Raw genomic sequence first — 15,370 nt, 5'->3', positions numbered from 1 at the left:
GCGTGTACTTCACGTCTATCCAGCAAAGGGAAACATGTATTTATAATAAGACACACTTTAGGTTAAGAACTACGATAGTTAAAAAAAAAAAATCTTTTTAATTTTTTTGCAAACACCTCAGGGACACACATTTTAATAATGATGATAATATGTGGCTAAAATTGGTATCTAAAATGTCAAGCTATCAATTTTATGAAAGCAGTACAATGGACTGAACATAAACTAACCATATATTTTCACATGCAGCTCTGATGTGACCAACAGCTCAATTACATGCATTAGTATTTGGATGTTGTAAAATTCAAAAACAATAGTTGGTTAAAATACTTTTTTTCTTTTAACTGCCAAAGAAACATGATTCTTTATCAAAACATTTTAAAATAATGATCTATTTACAAATAAGGTTGAAACCACATGAACAGGAGACAGTTTGCTGGTGTAGCCACTGAGATCACAAACACAGACGGTGTTTCATTATCATTCAAGCTTCATAGGTAGTAACACTCTACACCAACTACAAGGATTTAACAATATCTGGGAAAAGCTTTTCCTTCCTCAAAAGTAACACTTAAAACCAGTGAAAGACTGACATTGTTCGCTTTCAAAAGGACTCCGATGTAATTGAGGACCGCTGGATTCCAACGGTTTCCCCTAATGTCCTGATTACTGATTTGATGTCTCTTGTGATTCTTTGATGTGACTGTGTGATTGCGTTAGCTATACCGTGTTTCTTGCAGACTGGATTCAGTGGATCCCAGAAAGCCAACCAAGCATGAAGAGGAGAAATGGTGCTGCATTGCAGGCTGAAAGTCAAGTACTGTCAGTCTTTTTTGTCACTTAATTATATTTTTTTGCATATTTGGTTGTTGGTTTTTAAAGAGATGACAAACTGTTTCTGTAGCACAGAGCTTTGGCGCACCAGATGCTCAGATAACAAATAAACAGTGATAGCAGCTGTAGTGCCATAAACCTCTTTCACAAGACATAAGCAACCAAGGACAACGCAACCACTAAACGGAGACAATGGTAGGGTGACAAGGAGATTGTTCACTTCACTGTGGTAACAGTCACTACCTCAAAAGTAAGACAATAAGGTAAAATGAGGAGAGGGCCAGGTGCTACAGTCACATGGTCCTCCTAGCATCCTCAAGACACTTCTCGTGGGCGTCCCCACGTATTCAAAGAACAGCGAAGAATATGAAGCTCTAGAGGGCTTGACTGGATCGGGTCTAAAGAAGAGAACAACGCTATTCTCCCGCGCAGTATTCACTTCAAGATTATGTGGTAGCCATCGTTAGTGTCATCTGGAAAAAAAAAAAGGGAAAGAAAAAGAAAACTTAGCAGGGGATTATAAATAAACTGGCAATGATAAGTTCATCAAGGCACCAGGTCAAGTATAGAAACACATTAATGCCACACTCAATTACCTTTCATTGTGTCCAAAACGAAACATACTTCATCCTGGAAGTTCTGAATCATCTGTTAAAAAGAGTGTACATGATTAATGTCGGTGGGAGAGTTGTTTACCAGCGTGTGGTATCGATTTTGCATCATCTGTGAGTAAAATGTGTAAGTGACAGAATCTGACATTTCCATGGCGACAAAACGCGCCATGTGGACGGAAGATATGGAGGCCAGGTTGCCCCTTGCATCAGTGTGGCATAGATGATCAAGGCAGACTGCCTTGTTGGCATTAATGTGTGTGAGCCCTGCTGGTGTAACGTGACAGACCTCTGCTGGCAAACAAACCTCTACCTGCCTTGGAGCTTTCAAACTAATCTTTTTACATTTATATTTATAATTTTACACATACAGTGTGAGCACTCAGCTCGACAGTGTGAGCACATACAATGTGAGCTTTGGCTTTACATTACAGATGTATCAGTAGCAGTTGGAATTAAACAACATTTCTGAATCCGTCCAGTGTATACCCAGCTTACAGGCAGTGAGCAGGAGGATTACTCACCTCGTCGCTGACCAGCACATGGATGCCAGTGGGACCCTGTTTGAAGATCTGATTTATCTGCCTGGGTGAGATGTTGAAGAGCTGAGCGAGCTTCTCTGTCAGCTCAGCAGCTGTGAGGTCCTCCAGGTAAATGGCATGATATACTAAAAAAATGTATAATAATAAAAAAAAAAACACACATTTATATTTCTCACACAAGTACGTGTTGCGATGACAAAATTCATTTAGGGAGATTAAAAAGGTGCAAGATTTAAGATTGGAAGCATTTGAACTGCCTCTCAACATTTTGACAAACAGTGAATACAGCACCAACAGTGGACACCTGAGGGGGAACCGGAGGGTGGATGCTGCTCTTCAATAACAACACCATTCATTCATTATCAGCTGTGACCGCCGTATGAGAGCAGTGCAGGGCAGCGAGCCAACCTGCGGGGCACGCTAACATGCACCATGGCCGGCCCGGCTTTGTCAACAAAGCAAGGAGAAGCTTGCTTTGTTGACGAGAGGGAGAGACTTAATTCTCTGCTCATACAGACATTACTGCACTATATCTAGCCATAGTTAACAGTTGTTTATTGCTATATTATTGTTCATAATGTTAAATACAGCTCTTTTATTCTCTTATTATGGATATTAAAATCTGCCTCAAGTCCCCTTCTGCACAGCAAGTGAGGCATTTGTTTAAAATCTACGTCAACTCGTTTGACAATAATTCAGGGATAAAATAGAAGGCATAAGCAGCTACCACAGCAGAACAAAAAGAATAGTTGAAAAAAATGAGTTGGCTGAGCAATTATAATGTTTGTATGAAGTTACAGCCGACAGCCAGATAGCTTGGCTTGGGAAGGGTTAGTGCAGCTCTGTTCAAAAGGTATCAAAATCTAAAAACCTGCACATCTTAAGTTTAATAATTAACAAGTTATAGCTCTAAATGTAACGAATCCTGTTTGTTTTATCTGGGGGAAAAAAGTGTAATAACATCACTGCTGCTTTGCAACTTTCTGATATCTTGTGGGGTTTGCTGTCATTTGTCTGCCTGGAACCAGCTTCCACTTTCAGTTCGGGAGGCAGACACAGTCACCTCATTCAAGAATAGACTTAAGACTTTCCTCTTTAATAGTGCTTATAGTTAGGGCTGAATCAGGTTTGCCCTGGTCGAGCTCCTAGATATGCTGCTATGGGATGTTTTAGGATACACTGAGCACCTATCTCCTCTTCTCTCTCTCCTTATGGATGAATTTACATCTCTCCATTGCACCTTATTAACTCTGCTTCCTCCCCGGAGTGGTTGTGACTTTACGTCTCATAGGGTCCATTGGACCTGGCGGTGTCTGATGCCTGGTGAGCCGGCCTCCCGCGTTGGCCCTGCTGATGCGCGCCCCCCCCTCCTCTCTACCTCCTTCTATTTCATGGATTGGAGGTCCATTCATACATTGTCATATTCATGTAATGTGTTTATGTAACTTTGTAAATGCTGTTCATTCTGTACACATGACATCTATTGCATCTGTCCATCCGGGGAGAGGGATCCTCCTCTGTTGCTCTCCTGAAGGTTTCTTCCCTTTTTTTCCTGTCAAAGGTTATTTTTGGGGAGTTTTTCCTGATCCGATGTGAGGTCCTGGCACAGGTATGTCGTATGTGTACAGATTGTAAAGCCCTCTGAGGCAAATTTGTGATATTGGGCTATACAAAATAAACTGAATTGAATTGAATGTGGAGTAATGGGCACCCTGAGCAGATAAATTAAGTAGCTCTCCCTCTTTGTTTGTTGAAATCCGAGCCTCTCTGTGTTTTGTTTACATAGCCAGCCATGAGTGCATGCGAGTGCATATGTGCCCCACTGGCTTGCTCTGCACTGCTCTCATATACACAACCATATTTCTTTTATAGCAATGGCTGCATGTCAGACAAGATATTGACAAATTGTTTCATGTATTTGAGGATATTCACAATAATATTGCTTTTCTTATTCTTCCAATAATTGATATTTTGATGTGGTGCTATGAACATGCACTGACCAAAGAAAGTGTTTGCGGCAGCATCTCCGTTTTCATGTTTCGGTTGCTGCTCCCTCGCCTGCTGAGACTCCTGGCAAACGTAAATGGTCAGCCTCGGGCGCACCACCCTGTCAACAGCGTCCACAGAGAGAATAACCAACCTTCCATTTGTGATACATAGATGCATTTGTGAGATGGGATTCGATTGACGAAGACCCACCGTCCCTTCAGTGCATTGAAGAGTCTTATACCATCAGCTGGCCCACAGATCTGAATGACATCCTCCCTGGTCAGCTTCAACAGATCTGCCCCTGGTACACCAAAACAAGACCTTTGTTTAGGGCATAAAACCTTTCACTCTTAGAATTACAAGTTTGTTTTGGGGACTCCAGCATTTGCAACATGTGCAGACAAATTATAAAAACAACATGTCAAATATGCAAGTAAAAGATTCATCTTTTACTTATTCTACCACCTGGGAGGTCACCATACAGGCTCACCTACAGACAGACAGCCCAGTGTCCTTTAGCAGGGATTTGGTGCCTTGCTAAAGGACACTTAGGCCATGTCCACACTACCATGTTTCCATTTTAAAAACACATATCTTTTGCCATGTTTACACTGAGTGTCCACACTTTGCCGGAGTTTTAAGAGCACCGACTACATGGAAGTTTGGAAACGATGACGTAGACACCCGCGTTAGCTACTTGATTGGGTCTTAGCAGTCACGACGTGTCGTTCTCTGATTAGTCACGCCACGGTCACATGACTGAGCAAAAGTTCCATCTGAAAATCTGCTTCCTGTTTATACCGTCAAGTGACCGTGAATGGTCATGAAAACGATGCTGAAACGCATCTCTGTATGGATCGAGATCTTTTTTTTGTTTTAAAATGAAAACATAATAGTGTGGATGTATGTATGTATTCATTCATGCAGCTGGAGTGAAAATAAGAAATAGGGATGGAATAAACAGGGGCTTCAGTGTAGCTGTTTAGAGGAAGTCACAGTAGTGATAGAAGTGTTACGAGGAAGAACAAGTGTTAATTTGCAAGTCTGTATTCAAAAGCCAGACTACCTGAGAAGTTGGTGAAGAGCCGAGAGAAGGGTGAGAAGCGGTTATTTAAAAGCCACTGCTGTGCATCCTGTGGTGTTGCTGTGGGCAACAAATTCTGAAAAAAAAAGAAGAAAACAAACTCAGAATAAAACATGTAATTGCACCATTCTCAAAGGGAATTTCATAGTTGGCTTGTACGAGTCACATATGAATATACTGCCATTTTCTAAAATTACCTCATGCCATACTGTTCATACCGTCTTGAGAAAACATTCAAAATCAACAAGACGCATGTAAACACGCAAAGAAAATGGCGAAAAAGACGTATATTGACAAGTTTTGAATCTATGGAGTTAATTTATAATGTGGGCAAACATAACCCAACACTTTCATTTGTGAAGAGTAGGTGTGTTGTGATATTCCAATATTGACAATAACTTGATATTCAAAAATGAAACATTAATTAATGATACACATGTTAATGTTATGTAAATAATCCAGCGTCTTTGAAATCGTTTTATATATTCAGTTATGGTTACAGAATCTCTATTCGCCTCCTTATCCCTCCAGATTGAGTATAATTAAATTTGCCAAGAAACAAAGTTAAAGGTGAATTTGACTCATAATTATTATTAAGGTTCAGGCTACCAAGGTGTGTTATTATATGTTGTCTGTCTGCGAGCTGGAACATGAAACTCGGCCCAACAACTGGAAAGGATGTGCACCATTTTTTGTCTCAAAAACATACTTGCAGGATAGATTTGAATGAAAGTGTGAAAAGCTATTTTGAACATCACTCAATAAAAGGTGCACCAATCATTCTAAACATGTGCATGGTCCTGGAGAATATTAGGCCATAAATCAAATGGCTTTTTATCAAGTTTGCCCAAACATCACCAAACTTGTTGGATAGTTTTAATTAAGCTTTTGAAACATGTTCCAAAAAAGGCCAAAATATGACGAGCAGGATTTTGAGTGCAATAAACTGAAATACTGCAAACATGGAGAGATCTCAGTCCTATATATACACACACACACACCGCATGTACAATATGAAATATTCTATCAAGTTTTCTTTCAAGGTATACACATAGAATCATTTGCTGGATTCCTGTAACACAACAAAGTGTCTAGATGTCTTGAAGGTGAGCAGACCTTGTGTTTTTGGTTTATCAATATCAAGTTAGGCCTGAGAGAATAGACTAGTTTAGCCAGGCAGTGAAGATGCACTTGAACTTACATCTGCTACCTGAACGACAGGCTCAGGCTGGTGGCTTGGCGATCCATTTCTGAAAAAGGATGAAAAACGTACGAAGTTAGAACCATGGAAGATTTCAGAAATCCAGATTTAGAAGAATCTAAACACCAGGTGTGTTCCTCAACAACCAAAACCTCAAAACTACTATGTGGATTTCATGGTTGATTAAATTCAAGCAGCATTTATTATGAAGCATTGGCCAGTTTTGTGAAACACTTATACCCTTCTGGCACTGGGAAGCTGTTGGGTGTGCTGTTGAAGCCAGGTGATGGAGAGTTGGTGGTGACGTATGTGACCTCAGGCCAGGGGCAGCACTGCAAGAGAACACTTTTGTTATTGTTGCAATAACCTACCAAATATATTTCTGCACCTTTCCCTTACATTTAAAGCTACTACGAGAACTATTCATCTCTTGTTGATTTTGGCGGTGACAATAGTGTGACAAAAGGGTTTCCAGGTATCGGAGACCTTTTGGAAAGTTTCTCATTTTACTGCAGCAGGGTCTGTTCACATCATTGACCTTTGTGGCGTTTCATTTTAATGACTTGTTTATTTACCCAATCATGCATCCCTTTCACACATTAGTAATATGCTAACCTCTGTCAGGATTGTGGTTTCATAGGTGGGTTGATACTTTTCCTTTTCCTGTGGTGCCCTCTTCTCCATCTTCTCCCTGTCAGTCTTCTGCTTTCTGTCTGCACCTTTAGGCTGAAACAGGTCATGTGGAAGTCATTCAGGTGGTCATAGATAACAACATATTTGCATTCGAATGTTCCTCCGTTCGTGAAGGACGAGGATTTGGTGGGGGAACTGTCCAGGTACGGGAGGGTTATTTCCCAGGTGAGGAAGCTGTCCTCTGGGTTTAGGTCTCAGCTCCAGAGACACGTGGTGTCTCACCGGAGACAGCTGTTCATGGTCCTAAACGACAGGAACGGGGCCCTGAACACCTCATTCAGAGTGAGAGTGGGGGGAGGGGAGCACAACGGGGGGATGTGGGGTGCTGAGGGGGGGCACGGAGGGGGGAGGTGGGGTGCAGCAGGTGGAGGAGGAAGGGGCAGAGGTGGTCCAGCAGGTGGAGGAGGAAGGGGCAGGGAGGGATAAACGTGGGCAGGAGGCTGAGGTCGAGTTGGCAGACGGTGAGGTTGGCATGGAGGTGGATGAGGAGAAGAGTCAGGCTCACCGTCTGAAGAGGAAGAGTAGGGAGGATGAGGAAAGCTCGCAGGCTAAGAAGGGGGCTTCGGGCAAAGGGGAGGAGGAGTCTGAGGCCGTTTTGGAGGAGGACTCCTACTCAGATGCTGAGGGTGACTCCTGTGAGGAGGAGGAGGAGAGGCCAGGAGTATACAGCGTGGGCAGGATAAGGGGGTATCTAGTCAGGACCACCTCTCAATGACAAAAGGGTGTTGAGGGTTTTTGTTGTTGGGTGTAGTTAGGTAGTGTGTCTGTATGTTCGTATTGTTCTATGTAGAAATAAAGTTTTTGTAAAATCTCTCTCTCTCTCTCTCTCTCTCTCTCTCTCTCTCTCTCTCTCTCTCTCTCTCTCTCTCTCTCTCTCTCTCTCTCTCTCTCTCTCTCTCTCTCTCTCTCTCTCTCTCTCTCTCTCTCTCTCTCTCTCTCTCTCTCTCTCTCTCTCTCTCTCTCTCTCTCTCTCTCTCTCTCTCTCTCTCTCTCTCTCTCTCTCTCTCTCTCTCTCTCTCTCTCTCTCTCTCTCTCTCTCTCTCTCTCTCTCTCTCTCTCTCTCTCTCTCTCTCTCTCTCTCTCTCTCTCTCTCTCTCTCTCTCTCTCTCTCTCTCTCTCTCTCTCTCTCTCTCTCTCTCTCTCTCTCTCTCTCTCTCTCTCTCTCTCTCTCTCTCTCTCTCTCGGAGTGTTGAGTGTTAGGAGCGTGGTAGCTGAGATCGTTTTTGTGGCTAATTCTCGTTATTTCACCGGGTAGTGTGGGGTATGAGAGCGGGTAGCGGGGTGTAGGTTTCACGGGGTCGTGTGTGGGTTGGCGGGTGTAGTGTGTTTGTGTGTGTCGGTGTGCAGCCGAGCAGCGCGTGCTGCTGCTCGCCGTGCTAAACAGTAGCATGGAGCTGCACTACTTATCCAGGAGACACGGGATCCGACTTGTACCCGGGTTCCCGTGCTCGGTGGAGGACTGCAGCCTCGCGGTGGGGGTGCTGGTCGGCCACGGCAGCGTGAAGTCCGCAGCGCGGATGAACAAAGCCGTGGTCATCTTCCTGGACAGCGTGAGTAAGGCCGACGCGGTGGTGGAGAGCGGGGTCGTGGTGTCCGACACGCACGTAACCGTCTCTCCTCTGTACACACCGGCGGTGAGGGTGACGGTGTCTAACGTCCCCCCGTTCGTGAAGGACGAGGATTTGGTGGGGGAACTGTCCAGGTACGGGAGGGTTATTTCCCAGGTGAGGAAGCTGTCCTCTGGGTTCAGGTCTCAGCTCCAGAGACACGTGGTGTCTCACCGGAGACAGCTGTTCATGGTCCTCAATGACAGAAACGGGGCCCTGAACACCTCATTCAGAGTGAGAGTGGAGGGGGTTTTATATGTCGTTTTCGCAACGTCAGACGACATGAGGTGTTTTAGTTGTGGGAGGGAGGGACACCAGAGCAGGGCCTGTCCTCAGAAGACATCTGGTGGATAGAAGGGCGCCGAGGGGAACCCGACCGAGAGAGACACCGGGGAGGACGGAGGGGACAAGGAGGGAGGCCGGGAGGAGGTGGGTCGGGTGCAGGAGGGGAGCACAGAGGAGGGAAGTGGGGGGCAAGAGGGGGGAAGTGGGGGGCGGGAGGGGGGATGTGGGGCACGGGAGGGGGGATGTGGGGGGCAGGAGGGGAGCACAAAGGGGGGATGTGGGGTGCTGAGGGGGGGCACGGAGGGGGGAGGTGGGGGGCAGGAGGGGAGCACAAAGGGGGGATGTGGGGGTGCACGGAGGGGGGAGGTGGGGTGCAGCAGGTGGAGGAGGAAGGGGCAGAGGTGGTCCAGCAGGTGGAGGAGGAAGGGGCAGGGAGGGATAAACGTGGGCAGGAGGCTGAGGTCGAGTTGGCAGACGGTGAGGTTGGCATGGAGGTGGACGAGGAGAAGAGTCAGGCTCACCGTCTGAAGAGGAAGAGTAGGGAGGATGAGGAAAGCTCGCAGGCTAAGAAGGGGGCTTCGGGTAAAGGGGAGGAGGAGGCTGAGGCCGTTTTGGAGGAGGACTCCTACTCAGATGCTGAGGGTGACTCCTGTGAGGAGGAGGAGGAGAGGCCAGGAGTATACAGCGTGGGCAGGATAAGGGGGTATCTAGTCAGGACCAAGAACCAGAGGGTGGTGATAGACAACCACTTCTCAGACATGCCAAGGCTCGCTAGGTCCATTAGGCACCACATGGCCGGTGAAGCAGGTACAAGCTTTACAAAGCAAGAGGGCTACAGACTGAGGAAGATAGCGCAGAATGTGGAGAGAGAGATAAGGGAGGGTGATGAGGTCCTGCAGAGATTTGATTTCCAGAGGCGACGGTGGCTGCCCTGCTCCGAGGACAAAGGGGAGATGATGCAAGAAGAAGACGGGACAGAGATGCTGCAGGAAGAGGAGGAGGACGGGACGGAGAGGCTGCAGGAGGAGAAGAAGGACGGGACAGAGAGGCTGCAGGAGGAGGAGAAAGACGGGACGGAGATGCTGCAGGAGGAGGAGGAGGTTGAGAAGAAGATGCTGCAGGAGGAAGAAGAGGAAACTCCCGACTCCATACTGAGTGGGGTCTCAGGACCACCTCTCAGGGACAAAAGGGTGTTGAGGGTTTTTGTTGTTGGGTGTAGTTAGTTAATGTGTCTGTATGTTCGTATTGTTCTATGTAGAAATAAAGTTTTTGTAAAAATCAAAAATCTCTCTCTCTCTCACCTTGAAGACTTTGAACTGGCAGGAGGCAGAGTGGAGGTGTTCGGTGTACTCTTCATTCTCATTCTCTTTAAACGTGTCTATCTGGATTCGGAAAGGGACACCCTTTTCTCCTCCATGCTTGCGCATGGTGAACTCTGTGCTGATGCAGTGTACCTAAAAAGGAAAGGAATATTAAATAAAATACAAATCTGCACAAGAATGATGACAAAAACATAAAACTCAGGTCAGTTAAATCAGATAAAGAAATACAACTGCATTACACAACTTTATTAGTAATTACTGCCTGCAGAATGGCATCTATTCTATTGTGCAAAATGTCAAGTGAACTGAACGTTAACAAGCTTAGATCTATGATGCCAAAAGGATTAAAATTGCCTCAGATTACTGATGTTGTCTTTTAATGAATGAAAACAAAAGTGTTGTCCGTCATGCTACCTGGATAAAAACTGAGGTTCTTTTTGATGGGTCCCAAAGGAACTCCACAGTGTTAAGCTGAGTAGGGTTAGCCCGGGGGTCGATTATGCCGACGGACATGGGGATATCTGCAATGGATCAATGTAAAACAGGCTGTTATCAAAAGAGTTCTTGATGCACACCATTTTCTCCATAATATTGCCCTTGTCTAAACCCTGCAGTTATAGGCCAACAGTCAACATCCTGAATTCATCCCAAAACTACTGGATGGTTAACATGCACACAAGGCTGCACAGCAACAAATCTTTCCACACACAAATCCAACACACTAGATAAGAACCAGAACCTTCTGGAGCCATCAAAGTAGACCGGCATTTTTCATTTTGTGCTCACCCAGGTCGAGGATGCGATCCCCGGGCCTATTCCAGCGCCAGCCCTCCAGCTGCTGGTGCTCTGTGTACTGAAGTCGTCGGTCATGAAACACCACACGGATGATGCTCTGAAATTTTGTGAGATTTCTTTTTAGAAAGAATTAGGCAGATTGCGTCAATGCTATTGAAGCTAATATGTGAATGCTGGTTTGTCCCTGCAGTCCATCATACATACGTTGTCATGTATGCGTGTACGGGTCTGAATCTTACCTTCACCATTTTATCGGTGATTTCCGGAAGTTCCCCAATTTTCCGATTGTCAAGCATTCTAATTTCATAGGACTGCCCTGCAATGACAAATCCATATAGTGAATAAACATTCACAAATAAAATCCAACAATTGTAGCTATACTAATCATAAGAATGCATAATTTACATATATGGCGCTTATTTTGCAATGGGATATTATCATGGTAAAGGAGGTTGCCCATAGTAACAGCATGACATTAAATATAGTCAATTCCACCATGCCACATAAACAAGATAATTATGATTGTGTATCACAAAAGAAAAATGTAGCCCTGAATGACTAACAAACTGCTGGTGCCAGTGTATTCAAAACAGACCACATTGTAAAATATATCCATTTAGATTCCCCCCCACCCCTAATTTCAACTCATTACATTTGTCTATGAAGATATACAGTTAACCAGATAATATAATATATAGGATAAATATGTAAAAAGGCAATTGAGGGGCCGAATTCACAAAGAAAGGTTTTATTCACAAAGACATTGCGCTAATGATAATAAAGTGCAAACATGGCCATAAAGTTTTGCAGCTGAGTGCAATTGCCCTTTTTTGTGTGTGATTTCAATCATCCGTGGTGCAAAGTATAAGTGCATTTGAGGCCACTGCATCAGCCTGAGCCAGGAACATGGAGTCGATTAGGGCCGGTCCATATAAACCAGGCTCTGCTCGGACTCACACGTTTCTTTTGGAAGTCCCTGCCTGCAGCGATCCCAACGCAGCAGAAACGATACGCTATTAAGTTGTATACATTTACACCCCTTCTGCACTTCAGTTACCGCCATCTTTCTAAAGAGGATAATAATTTTACTGTAACTGCATTTGGCGGCAATCTTTGTGAATTGGACTATTTTTACAATGAGGCTTGTTTGCACAGAAAGGAGCCTATTTCACTAATTTATACATATTAGCTCATTTAAATGATTGCAATAGCATAAGAGCACTTACTGCATTTCACTCTTAACGGGTGCTTTGAGAATTACACAATTTGATTTGTATTGATACATTTACATAAATCTGAAAAGTGCAGTGTGGCAGGGATCCCGATGCTGACCTTGGTTGAGGTAGGTGAGGGTTTCATCGTGCAGTTTAATGGCTGGCGAGGTAGCTGCACACAGAACATACTGAAAGGGGAGGATCTTGTTGTCGGTGTCTGGAGGCAGGTTGGACTCCTCCTGTTTGAAGATGGGCAGAGCAAGCACGTCGCTGGAGAACCGAGACAGAAGAACACTGTTAGTGAGCTGCCATGTCGATGTTATTGATTCTAAGAAACCTCATGATAAAAAAATAATGGAGTCAAATGGAGAGTCTAGCAACACTTGAGGCTGAATGCCGGTTTATGGCGTTTGTCTGCTTTGCAGTTCATTAAATTATATTGGAGGGCAACTAGGGCACCATCACCAGTAAATACCAAGTCAGTATCTCATAGCTCCTCTAAACAGAAGAATTTCAGGAATAAGCATGCACTTTGCAGCTTGAACCGTATCATTTAACAGAGCACTTAACCAGCCAAGAAAGGGAACACAACAGAGGGATCTTTCGTCAGCAAAGCACGCGAGTCATCCAAACCTAAGTGCATTTCACATAATTACCATCATGAAAAACTGAGCAAACATCATAAATATATATTTAGACTTTAAGCTCTTGACAAAAAATGACAGTGTGCAGATATATGTATATTAATGTATCAGGAGTATGCTGCATGGTGATAGGATAACATGGAAATGTAGTGCAAACGTAGTCGTGTGGACATGGCCTGTGGAAGTCTAATGCCCCACTCAAATTTCATCAAAGAGTATTCTTTGTCTGATCGTCACCAACCTTTACAATTAGTCTGCATGTGGTGATACATTTTCCATTCAAGTGCAGGACTTCACATACAGAACAACAAACTAAAATATCCCTTTGACATTAGGTATTCAGACACCTTGACTCAAGTCTTCTTAGTGATGACACAATAAGCTCTGCCCACCTGGATTTAGGGATTGGACCCAGTTTTCAGTCAGGATATGTCTGTACTTTGTTCCGTTCAGCTTTCCCTAAACATTGCCACGGAAAAACAGCACAGAGCAGGATGCTGCCACTAACACCATACTTCACCGTTGGGATGGTTATATGCATGTGATGAGTGGGGCCTTGTTTTCTCCGTACTTACGCAAACTGATTAATCTTGATTTAAATCAGGCCAGAGAATCATGTTTCTCACACTCACTAAAAGCCAGATTGGAGTTAGCAAAAAAAGCACCTACAGGATTCTGAGTAGGGCTTCCGTCTTTTCACTCTAAATTAAAGCCAAGATTGGTGGATTTTGCAGTGATTGTTGTCCTTCTGAAGGTTGCACCACACAGGATCTCTGGAGCTCAGCCAGAGATCAGGGTATTTGTCGTCACCCCCCTTAAACAGGCCCTTCTTCTCTGAGAGCTCTTTTTTTTCAGCTCTAGGAAGAGTCCTGGATGTTCCGCACTTCTTCAACTTATGAATTATGGAGGCCACTGTACTCTTGGGAACCTTCAATACAGCAGACTTTTTTGTATCCTTCCCTAGATCTGTGTCTCAACTCTGCAGGCTGTTCCTTCCACCGCTTGGTGTGTGCTCTGATATGCACTGCCAGCTGTGAATCTATATATAGACAGGTGTGTGCCTTTCCTAATTATGTCCGTTCAATTTAATTTACCACAGGTTGTCTCCAATCAATATGTAGAAACTGAAATTCAAGTGTTATAGCAAAGGGTCTGTATAGTTATGTAAATATGATATTTCAGTTTGTATTCTTCTTAATAAATGTGCACATTTTAAATAAAATGTATTTCAAATTCAGTTTTTGCTTTTTCATTGTAGTCATTGAGTGATGATTGACAAGGATTTTAGGATATGGCTGCAACATAAAAAGATGAAGGGGTTTGAATACTTTTTGAAAATAACTGTTTGTTAAACTACAAAGCAAATTCCGCAGTCGTAAATGGGATGATTGCTGTTAAAGCTGTAGGTCAAGTGAAAACACACACACAGCTGACACTTAAATCTTAAGAAGGTGATGCAGTTTCACAAACTTTGAAAAGTGATGACTCAAGGAGGATTCACTTTGGGGTTAGATTTATATTATTGATCGAATTTAAAGCCTGTATTGAAATGGGTCACAAATCAAACCAGAAGACAATCTGTTGGTGAATATCAGTGTGTTGCACTTGCAGCATTATTACTGTCCAACAGCGGACTTGGAGAACAGGACTCGCGCAGTACCTCATGCTGTATGCCCCAGCACCCAGCTCCTGGCCAATACCCGACAGACTGGCATCAAAGTCCTGGACCAGTCCGGACTCAATCACTTCATCCGTGAGAGGCAACTTCAGAGCCCACGCCATGGTGACGATTAGCAGATCTTTCGGAGTGCAGTTGCGGTTCAAACTTGCGCCAAGTTCCCCAAAACCTTCCAGAAAGTGAAATAATACGTTTATCTTTCATTGAATGTGGCTTGAACTTGTTACCAAAACAAATCGTGTAAATAGAGCAACATGTGGATGTTTAATCGAAGAGCGGACAGAACTAAAACGAGACACAAGGATCAAACAGCGGTTGATGCAATCGACACAAACTTAACAGGTTGTTAAGCTGAACAATGCGCAGCTCTTGAAGGAAACGGGATCGTTAACGTCACACGCGTTTAGTGCAACCGTGCACTGATGCGCTGTTAAAATAAAAACAAAATAAGGAAAGAAATTGTATTTTTTTTCTTTCCATTTTGTTTAATAGCGTTATCAAATTAAATAAAACCCACATACCTGTAAGTGAGAGGAGGATAGCTACTTGCTAATAGAGCGACAGTTTCATGCCATCATGTCGCGCTCCTTCGCCCCAGCACTAAAATAAACATGACGAGCTAACCACTGAGCGAGAAGGATGCTAGCCCTGCTTTGCCTCACTTATTGGGGATTCACGGGAACAAGTTACTCCTGATAGACATATCTGGACATATAGACACGTCCAAATGAGCTCAGGCTCCTAAATGTATGTCATGAAATGTCTTGCTTTTGTTTGTTTATCTAGCTTCGTGAGGAACCGGGAGCTGCCGTACTTTCCGTTTCTTTTCTTCGTGTTATTATTTCACAGTGCGAGCAAAGAACGATGGTGCTCT

General features: G+C 44.0%; 1 protein-coding gene across 1 annotated transcript; it reads right to left on the bottom strand.

The window, feature by feature from the left end:
* Positions 1–73: 73 nt before the first annotated feature.
* On the bottom strand, positions 74–15,343 carry tfcp2 (transcription factor CP2). Its single transcript, XM_034537693.1, has 16 exons — positions 15,018–15,343; positions 14,479–14,665; positions 12,293–12,444; positions 11,200–11,276; positions 10,952–11,057; positions 10,580–10,686; positions 10,145–10,297; positions 6,874–6,984; positions 6,499–6,590; positions 6,259–6,307; positions 5,040–5,133; positions 4,184–4,274; positions 3,985–4,091; positions 1,967–2,109; positions 1,428–1,479; positions 74–1,304 (listed from the first exon to the last, which is right to left on the bottom strand). Exons 2-16 carry the CDS (start codon positions 14,598–14,600, stop codon positions 1,267–1,269), a joined length of 1,494 nt encoding a protein of 497 aa, XP_034393584.1. The 5' UTR covers positions 14,601–14,665; positions 15,018–15,343; the 3' UTR covers positions 74–1,266.
* Positions 15,344–15,370: the final 27 nt, after the last annotated feature.

Source organism: Cyclopterus lumpus, chromosome 7 (genome assembly GCF_009769545.1).
Source record: "Cyclopterus lumpus isolate fCycLum1 chromosome 7, fCycLum1.pri, whole genome shotgun sequence".
Lineage (NCBI taxonomy): Eukaryota > Metazoa > Chordata > Actinopteri > Perciformes > Cyclopteridae > Cyclopterus > Cyclopterus lumpus.
This window is presented reverse-complemented; position numbering and strand designations above follow the sequence as displayed.